This window comes from Varroa destructor, unplaced genomic scaffold (assembly GCF_002443255.2).
Source record: "Varroa destructor unplaced genomic scaffold, Vdes_3.0 BEIS01000003.1, whole genome shotgun sequence".
Classification (NCBI taxonomy): domain Eukaryota; kingdom Metazoa; phylum Arthropoda; class Arachnida; order Mesostigmata; family Varroidae; genus Varroa; species Varroa destructor.
The window spans coordinates 43,456,789-43,467,315 of NW_019211456.1; the positions used below are offsets into that span (position 1 = coordinate 43,456,789).

The following is a 10,527-nucleotide window of genomic DNA, read 5'->3' on the forward strand; positions in this document are numbered from 1 at the left end:
AGAAAAGCGTATATTTATTTTATGCCTCCAAATATTTGTTCTTTATTTTTACGGCGTACCCCTATACGTTACATCTACTACAAAGCTCAATCAATAATAACCTTATTGAAAAATAATACGCTTCTAGAAGTTCCATTACAAAAGAATAAACTGCATTGTTTGCAGGCACGGTGGCCAATGCCGAGTAAGTCAATTATATTATATTGATCAATGGCAGCTTCAGTATGCCTTTAGTGGCTAAACTTATTTTAGCCATGGCTTCATTCACCCACTTATCTGAGCACTAGTTAACTTCCATCATTAATTATTAGGTACTGCAAAAGTTAGGTATGCAAATAGCAAGATGACATAGTTAGGTAACGCATTCTAAATGCTTCAGGAGAAACTCGACTCGCACCGACTTAGCCAAATGTCGACGAAAGTTATCACTCAGAATCAGGCCGCTCTAGTTTGGGTATCGATTAAAAATAGGAATAACCTGTTGATTACATATATATATATGATGATAATATATATATATATATATATTATATATATATATATATATATATAATATATGCGATATATATAATTATATATATAATTATATATCGCACCTAATGATTCTTTTTCCTAGTTCCAAAGTAATCTAAAACTGATTATTTAATAAACACTTCGAGGCCATTTATTAAATAGACTGAAAAGCAGATGGGTTCTGTCGAAAATTGCTGCACTGTACCTGTTCCGCATGCGAGCGCTTTTGATTGCCATTAGGCGAGCCGGGCCTCAAGCATAGTATTATGAACCGCTTTTCCTCTCGACAGGTCGAGAAGTTTATATACTGATGCAGAGCAAAAAAAATGAGGTTCGAGGTAATGAAGGAAAACAATACTCTATAATACGATCCTAGTGAAAGATGTAGTCAAATCTAGGTACACATTTAAATGTTATGTCATTCTAGCAGCATCAAATATTCTGCCCAGTATGAATGTGAAGTTGGTGATGAATCTCAGATACAAGGCGGATTACAAAGAATATTTTACAGCTAAAAGGTATTAATATATTGCCAGCTTTTGGAGGCCGGTTTTTTTTCGTAATTCAGCCGGCTAAAATCAGGTCTCGAAATATTTGTTTGGCACCATAAGTTTATCGAAATAATTGAGCGGAGATGCTTTGGCGATATGCAACACCAAACATTTTTTTCTTGATTCTTTAGAAGTGTGCACAAAACAATAACAATGTCTTCTAAATGAAAGACTTTGATACTCCTTTTTTTTCACTTTCTACTGCTAGTACTAACACCTGCTTACGACTTACGAATTACGAATTGTTGATTCATTCAATACGTATGTACATCTACAGGGTGCATTTCGACTAGGAAACTTACTGGTGTCATATATAAAAAATTTCTAGATAAAAAAATTACTCCTTCTGTTGATATTTTACTTTTTTTTTTATTATATATATTTTATTTAATAGTTATATTTTTTGTCAAGAAAAGTAATCATTTTTGAGAACGATAGCGTCTAACAAAGTTGATTCGTTTCTTATCATACACTTCTCAATATCGACAGTATCTTGCACTGCCAGTCCGTCTGAAACATACCTTAGAACGCACAACGCACAAAATATATGATGAGTGTTCATATATCTTTTTCATCCCTTAAGGATGTAGTTGGCAGCTGCTAACTTCGCTCTGAAACACAAAACCGAAAAATTTCTTGGCTAGATTGACACATTGGAAACATTCACGCAATGTTAATTAGCAACCAAGCTAACTTGGAATTAATTAGCGCAAAAGCAACAAATACAACGTATAAGATCTGCCTTTCTCTTTTCAGTTAATTTGCTAAATTTGTTTCTGAGATAGACCTCGGTAATCTGGTGGGGTAATCGTGTTGATGAGGGGATTCCTTAACGGGGAACACGGCACAGCTTTAACATTCTTAAGCTCCCTGTTTCCCCTGAGGACTCGAAGACACGCATCAACCTCGACTACTTCGTTCACGGACAGGATGACATCGCCTGAAATATTGGCTGTATTCTAGAAAAACAATGGCAACAATTTGCGCAACTCACTTTCATATCAACGCAAAAATTATTATCTCAAATTAATACAGGCGGGTTACTATATTTTCTATGAGTTCCGTCATATTTCATATTCGTATATACTCAGAGTATATATGCGAATATCTGACCGAAAAACAACTTCGAAGATGCTTCAGCTGTTTGTTGTTTGTGCAAATCGAAACGCCCCACGACAATCACCCTACTCGTCGCCATGGTTTTGAGATTCCAATACTTCAGCGCACGACATTCGAAACCGTAAGGCCACTTTGTCATACTACCGAATACCGGGCAAGCTGAAAGCCATACAATGGCATCAGACATCTTAAATCTTGAAATATTTGTACTATGTCGAAGAAAAGCCCACTATTTCAAAAAAATTGATGATACTGAATGAATTATAGTATGTGCCGGTGAACGTTGCTTGAAAATGTCAAGCGTACACAATGTCATTATAGATACGTAGCCTTCATAAGCTGTAAGTCAACACTAATCAAGCAAACCGATTAACTGGTCGCATCCGTACTGCCTATTTATATAACAGCTGACCGATTTTGCCGGCTTGTACAAAGTCGACCGAGATAATGCCATAGCGAGTCTGCAGATCGTCCACCGCAAGTGAGCTAGTTGTTGCAAAGCGGAATGCATTATCGGCTATCACCTCGATAGGTACACAACTCTGAATGGAGAATAGACTTTCGGCGGAGTGGCTATCCCAGAGCGCACTATCGGCTCCGGCGATTCGGGCAATTACGTCGCCCTCATAGAGAGTTGAAATCAAGGCTAAAAGAAGACAATTAAAATTTATAACGTTAGCTACGGAATGAATGAATCCTAAGCACTAGTGGTTGTAGGTAGTAACTAAAAAATAAAAACTAAAAAATCTAGAGATAGCCATGCGAATATTATAGTTTTGTTAGTTGTGAAATTATATGTTCATTTCGATGGCTGGCAAACAACAAAAAACTATGTCAAAAAAATGTCAGTTTCAGGTACCGACAAGTACCAGCAATGATAAGCCATGTAGCAGTTTTATGGTTTATATACATATATATGTGTATGTATCTCATATCGTTCTTTCACTGCAATTAAACTGCGTTCAAATTGAATATTTGTACATGATAGTACGTGGCCTATGGTTGCATTAAGAAGCTGACGATTCGTTGGACTTTTAGGTTCCTTGTCCGAAAATCGTAGCGAAAACCGCCGAAACCGATTCTGCCAGGACGTCAAAATGCCAAGGAACTTACCCGGATGATTAACTTTCCGAACTACTAATTTCTGCTGACCGTCATAACCAGGCATCTGCTCAAAAAGAACAGGTGTGCGTTGGTACGGACAGAATCTTTTCCGATGCATATCACAGACGAATTTCACTGTGTCCGGGTTCGTGCGGGCGAGCTCACAAGTTTGGCCCACTTCCCCAGATAGAGAATCTTCACCGATACTTCTGCGACAAAGCTTCGTGATATGTCGCACCTACGAAAAACGAGTAAACTGACTAAATCAACGATGCGCGGGTTTATTTCCGTCTTGTATCATTAATGACACAAAACCGCCGTTTAGTAAAAACATTTACGCGTAACAAAAAAAATCAGGCCAAAAATGTCCTATCTGCAATAGGTTCGAAGGCCTAATCAAAAGACAGGTTATTGATATCCGTCATTAAAGCATCCCACACGGTTGAGGCTTATTCTGCCTGTGGTAAATCACATGAAAGAAATACCTAACTTGCAGCGACGAAAAAGCGACTAAGCCTTCTAAATTGCGATCGCCTAATTTTGGCAGTAAAATAAAATCAACACATCGAAGTGTATATAAGATTCACATCAACTCCCGCTCGACATTGAACTTGCAATTTCAATGCCCTCACCTACCGAAGGAGGTTCGTCGAGAAAATCACTGGTTCCACCTTTTTTTGAGACGAGATTTTTGATCGTGGCCGAAATGAACGTATAGAGCTTCACGTGTTGGACATTTGGAATATCCTCAAGCTCTTGAAAAGCAGGAGGTTTAAGTCGCCTGCCCTGTTTCATACGTGCTCCGTCCATGACTGGGTTTTCTTCGTACACCTACAGCAAAGTGTCATACAGACTAACGATTCCATTGTACGGAAGGCAAGAGAGCATAATGTAGTACATTCTGTATGTAATAGCCTTACTACAATATATGTATGAAATAACGGCTTTTCATGGTACGTTTACAGAAAACGACCGTGAATCACTCGTATGGGTATTAATAACTGCTTTTTTTTTAATTCATTCCCTTAAATAATATTACTCTTCTGAAGGAAAGGTACCTAGCCATTTTGCGCACTAAATGATGCGGACAAGCATATTTACAGAAATATACTACCTACGTAGTTGAGATAGAGTAATCTATGTTTTAGTCCGTGGCTTAGACAGATGATTCTGTAGCTGTGCTGAGGGGGTCTGCAGAACAACTTGATTAATGCTCAATGATTAAAGTTCTTGTCTTGCAGTAGGAAATAGCTTTACTACTTTTTTATTTACTTTTAAAAGTTTTTTTTTTTTAAACCATTACTAAATAATGTATACGTATTTGTTTAAAGCCGACAGGGTAAAACTTCAACTCGACGTTTTTTCCATATGGTAAATCGGCTTAATACAATGTTGTACTGATTCACATCACGCATCTCAGTAGTATTATAGGGTAACCCACTTACCCGATTACCTCCTGAAGACTCCTGGCCAACAAGTTCCTTTAGAGGAGGACAATCAAAGTTTTTACGCGACAGCTTTTCCCACTCGAGCCCTAAAAATACCTCATGTCCGAATATGTCATCGTATGAGCGCGAACCTAATCGGTGCAATGGAGATTTGTGTAGAATACTCGCTAGAAACTCTTTAATACAACGTGCCTTGGAGTCCTTCATGCCCGGGACTTTTGATGTGTTACTGCTCCAGTTGAGGTTTTGGTTCGTGATCTGATCCACCATCTTTTCTGTCGTACCTCGAAATGGCAGTCGGCCGAGAAATAAACGATAGCCTACGACTCCCAACGACCACCAGTCTATGGCACGACCAAATCGTTGACCAAGATGAAGCTCAGGCGCCATATATGCGGCTGTACCAATCTTCTCTGATACTCGAAACTCCGCATACGTTCGGCGAAAATACGACAAGGAATAAATACGGCTAAAGTGAGCTATGCAGATTTTCGACACATCGAAATCGATAAGCTTCACACGCGCATTATGCAATATCATAATGTTTGAGAGTTTGATGTCCCGATGGATCAGCCCGCAAAAGTGGAAATGCTCGACGGCCATGGCCAGCTGTGCGATAATGTGGATTGCTAACTCGCGCCCACAAAGACGAAACCTCGTCGCGAATCTGATTCGCCCATTTTGCGTATCATACAACGAAACGTTAACCAAAAATCAATGTACAGTTTGCTATTGTGTCCTTCAACACAGTAGTGTTACTAAATACTTCGACGTGAACAGGATAAGAAAACCACGAAGTCCATTGCAATAGCAAAATATTTTTGTATAAAGGCAGTTCTAATTGTCAGAGAAAGGTTTTAATGCATTGCTGGGCCAAAGAAGGCAACGATAGAGCTGCTTGGCTTCTATCGAGTAATTGTTAGTCCGTGATAGGCTCACGGCGCCGAACGTGTCTACGCGTTATACGCGTTTTAGAAAACGAGGATGGAATACTGAAGAGCGGTACTACGACCGCGAATGCCGAAATCAAGTATATACAAGTGATGCCAATGCTGCCATATAGGATTACTTCGATTTTTTGTTTAATATTTGGATTATGGATTATTTCGACAAGAATTATGCCGAGGGAAATGCGTTTCTAGTGATTGTAGAGAGGCCCAACGCACTCAAGAGGAATTTACTCCAACGCGTCCCTTATAGCGAAACACAGGTAAATGGTAAAAAAATCTCAATCGTTTGAATGTCAACGAGACACAGGTAAATGGTAAGGAAAATCACAATCGTCTAAGTGTCGCTTCAAGCACGTCCAGATCAAGAAAAGCTTCAAGGTCCAAAGCTAGGAGCCAAGCCTATGTATTTCTTGAACATAGGGAGTTCACGCTAACTGATTCCACCGTCACTAAAAGGTGTGACAAAGTTTGGAAAAAATCGCGTAATGCTTCCCTCAAAATAGGCCTGAAATCTAAGGATAAGTTATCAATGTAAAAAAAACGTGGCGACTTGACTTTTTGCGTAAAAGACGTTTGTGTCGGCTTAACTCCTGTATCCTAGACCTTGCAACTCAGGCAATTTAGGAAATACTTCAAAGGTTCAAATTCCATTGAGAAGCTTCAAGAAAAACGAAACCAGAAGTTTCTTAGACTATATTGGAAAACCGCTACAACGACTAAAAAAATGACGCGTATATTAAACACTTTGAAAATGATAACGAAAGATTCGAATGATTAATGCGCGTCTAATTTGCATAGATCCAAATTTTTAAGACACCCGGTAGTATATTCTAGGAAGGTGGAACACAAATTCCCCAGTCAACACTGCAAGGTAATAACGTCATAATTAAAACAGGCCAGTCGCCATGAAACTGTGCAACGTAACATTTCACTGCACGCAGGAATTCGTGTATCTGTGAACACACCGCCCCATTTTACTATTATACTAAGAGAAACGCAACATTACTTAACAGTAGTTGTTACACACACGGAAAGGTCAACGCCTTGCACAAGCTCCATGACGGTTAGGTAAGCTCGTAGGTGCGTATCTGGAAATCGTGCTTGAGCTTCCGAAGTGGCCGGGACCCCGGCAACGAAACAGGCAAGGAATCGGACGACGAAAGGATGATTGCTTACGACACTCGCAACGACTTTGTCAATAAGGCTCAGCTCGCGTTTCTGGCCACCCTCGTCGCCTTGCAGAACTGGAGCGATACTCACCTTGATTGCACATTGAACTTCATCACGATACTTCTGTAACAAAGTGGCTGACTAAAGTAAGCAACGTAAACATGGTAAAGTGCCATATTTGTCTTAGCCTTTCTAATGCTCACCTTACATGCATACATGTGTGTGTAGGTGTATATATATACATTTCTTGTTTTCTTTTTTTCTTTTTGTTTTTATTGTTCAAAACAGAAAGCGCCATGTTTCGACAGTTTAGAGTAGTTAGAACGGACCAATCTAAACAAGAGTACACGATCGCCTAACAAGCAAAGTTTGAGCCTCCTTGGAAAGGTGAACATCAAGAATCCAACTTCCTGAGAAATTATTAAAGAGAGATGTATCTCAAAAAAACAAAATGGAAAACACATACACACAAAAACAAAATGGAAAAATACGCGCGCACACACACACACACACAAACAAAATGGAAAAACACACACACACACAAAAACAAAAAGGAAAAAACACACACATACGAAGAAGGGGGTGGGAAAAACGAAAAAAAAAACAAGGGGAAAAATGAAAAAAAAACAAGGGGAAAAACACAAGGGGAAAAACGAGAAAAAACAAGGGGAAATACGAAAAAAAAAATATTAAAGCTAGGTATTTATATTACCGGTAGTTGAGTGCGGGGTATGTGTAACTAGGATTGAGAATTCGTGTCTAATAGTCAGTTGTATAGTAATTGATAGTTAGACATTCATATGGGCTCCGGGTTGAGTGCGAACGATGAGCGCCTGAGTATTTAGGGTAAACAAATAAAATATGTAAGGTATATATTAACTGATTCGGAAAAAAAGGGCACAAAAGTATATCCCTGTGCGGTTGAGAACTATCCCGAGTGGTATAGGCGTTCGTGCATCCTTTATCGAATATGTGTACATAATGTTTCTGTTTCCTTTAATTTTGGAAATGATGACCAAAGCAATGAGTCAAAATAGACGAAGTGGGTTAGACATGAACATATATAAATTAATGTTGTAAAAGACAGAGTCGAACAAAGTGTAAAAGCTGCCAGTGTGTATACTACTGTATCTCAAAAAGAAAACAAAACAAAGTGTTTATTTTTTGCTGTAGATGAGAATCAATAAAGCCATTCTTTGTGTTGGCAAATACATTTGAGCTATACTATTTTTAACGCGTGAGCAGAGACTTATCTGTAATACTACTAATCTAGAGTTTTTTCTATTTATATGTAAGGCAAACTTGTGTGGCAGTTCGAGGCATTATTATCGATCTTCACAAACAAAAACAAAACGAAGAGTTTTCACCCTACCCAGCTGACTTCAGCATGTGTATGGTGTTCCAAAACAAAAGATAAGGTAATACATTCAGTAGATTCTTTTTCAGGCACCAGATATTTTTTATGTGCCAAAATGAAATTCAGTAGACTTTTGATTTAAGCTTGCAAAATATTTTGAAAGAGACTACTGAGTTGGGGCACTGGTTCCAAAAAAGTAAGATTTCGACGAATGGAAGTTTTATCCAGGGGCTAGTGTAGGACGAATTCCTAGCGAACCTGTGCTATCCAGAAATGGGCAGAAATCGAGATGAATATCCACTTTATTTAGGAGAAGCATTGTTTCTCTTTTTATCTATTAAATACGCAAATATACCTTCCTCGTTTCTCGCAGTTCTTTGACCCCGCCGTTTGCCCGAGTTTCTAAAATTTTTTTCCATTTATTTTCATGCACTTTTTTAATATAACCAGGAGAGCTCTCATCACTTGTATAGCTTAACGAGCTTTGTCTGAAAATGTTTTTGCTGTCGCCTGCTAGCAGTACGTTACCCAACAGTTCTAAGCCACTTGTAAGCTAATTGTATAATTAGCGTCGTTATTCATCATAAAAAGTGTTTTCATTTATCTTCTTGTAAAAACGAACGTGTGACTCCCGTTATTTCTAATCAGTACCAAATTTGCCCAAATTATCAAAATTCCAGTTGACTAGATATGAAATAAGATCATAGCATTTTAGCATTAAATTACAAAACTCTTATTTATATTCACAATTAGCGGCAATATCATTTAGTTCATTCATTGCTCGATAAATTTCAGTAAGTTTCTATTTTTATGTCCGTATACATAGAGTCCCGATGAAATATTAAGGTACTATAGCACCTTATTCGTGTCGCGTAACGGTAAAGTAATATTGCTCAGCTCTAGTAGCAGTAATATACACTGATGCGCCATATCATTTTATTTCTACATAAAAATCACGCAATATTTACAGACAGTGTAGTATGTTGTCACTTGTGCTTCCTCTAAGTCTTGAAACTTGGCTTTAATGTCGTTTAAGAATGTCTGATATAACATAAATGCCCTGCTAATATAAAAATACATTTGCTATCACGATAGAGTATCTGAATCCATCAGTTTAAGGGGTAAAGTTCACAATTTCGACCAAGGTCGTTTATCCGGTAACAGCTCACATGCAAAAGCTCCGTAAGCAATATATCCGTTATATAATACATTATCTACATTTAGCCGCAAGAAGCCAGAGGAGAAACCAGAGACATCCCGGCAGATTGGCCAGTTTCCGTTTTACAGGTAAGCATGGTGGATTACGATGTCAATAGAAACAGCTGAAATCCAGATATTTAAGTGGCCTTCTCGTCACGGTGTTACAAAAGAAGCAGAAACATCGTAAACGATGACACCATCAAAAGATGTGCTGTACAATGGTATTAGGGTTTTTTTTACGAAAAAGATCTGTAGATGATAATGGATTATAAAAAAAAAAGTTAGGCAGTCGTGAATTAAATGTATGATACAATTTTTAAACAGATTCAGAAACTAGCGGTCATCTATGATCACCTGAGACCCTTGCTGTTTCTCGGCCACAATTACTTCGTTTATTGGATTTGACTTCTTTAAATGATTACTGGTATTATTTCCGGTTGGGCTTTTTCCTTCCGATTCAGTGGTAGTCGGACAGCTGTTCTTACTGGCATCACTTCTGTCGGCACCATTATTATTGTTGTTGTTGTTGTTGTTGTTCGTACAGTTGTTGTTGTTGTTATTTTGACTGCCTCGGTTCTCGTTGTTTGTATTAGCATCCTCAAGACCGACACGGGAGGCCGGTAGAAGCTTCTCTTTCCAATAATCACTCTTTCTGCGTAGCTTTTCCACCGCATTTTCCGCCGCCGCTATCGCTTGAGCATGCGACACTACAAGAACATGTCCAAAAAAATTAGAAGCCCAGTGAGCTATACCGTTATTAATCATAATATCATGGTAGTTTGAGCAGATCTAGGAGTCGTAGAGCTGTTCAGTGAGCTCTATTTTGGAAAGCGATAAAAGACGTTGCTGATTTGACTAATATGGCACTTGACATTTTTACCACCATATATATATATTTATATAAGAGCACAGCATGAGTTTCATAAAGAAATTTACTCTCTCAGCATATCCTAAAACGCGACTTACTTGTCTACGAAGACTGTCGAAAATCATTGTTTTTATTTAGCTAGAAAGTCTCTCACATTTTTGAGAATAGAACCAGAGCAAAAAAAACCCTTTACTCATAAGAGGGTAAAAACTTGTATATATACTGGCAAAACTTCGAATCCAATTAT

General features: G+C 38.3%; 1 protein-coding gene across 1 annotated transcript in view; it reads right to left on the reverse strand.

Annotated features, from left to right (window-relative positions):
• Nucleotides 1-1,395: 1,395 nt before the first annotated feature.
• LOC111248395 (uncharacterized) overlaps nt 1,396-10,527 on the reverse strand; it is a 10,676-nt gene continuing 1,544 nt past the window's right edge. The window contains exons 2-9 of the mRNA XM_086982445.1: nt 6,713-6,978; nt 4,733-5,402; nt 3,924-4,118; nt 3,297-3,525; nt 2,596-2,829; nt 2,178-2,342; nt 1,852-2,004; nt 1,396-1,675 (exon numbers count right to left, since the gene is read on the reverse strand). Coding sequence (XP_086838571.1) covers nt 1,665-1,675; nt 1,852-2,004; nt 2,178-2,342; nt 2,596-2,829; nt 3,297-3,525; nt 3,924-4,118; nt 4,733-5,402; nt 6,713-6,744 — 1,689 coding nt within the window. The 5' untranslated portion in view covers nt 6,745-6,978 and the 3' untranslated portion in view covers nt 1,396-1,664. The remainder of the gene's footprint in view (nt 1,676-1,851; nt 2,005-2,177; nt 2,343-2,595; nt 2,830-3,296; nt 3,526-3,923; nt 4,119-4,732; nt 5,403-6,712; nt 6,979-10,527) is intronic.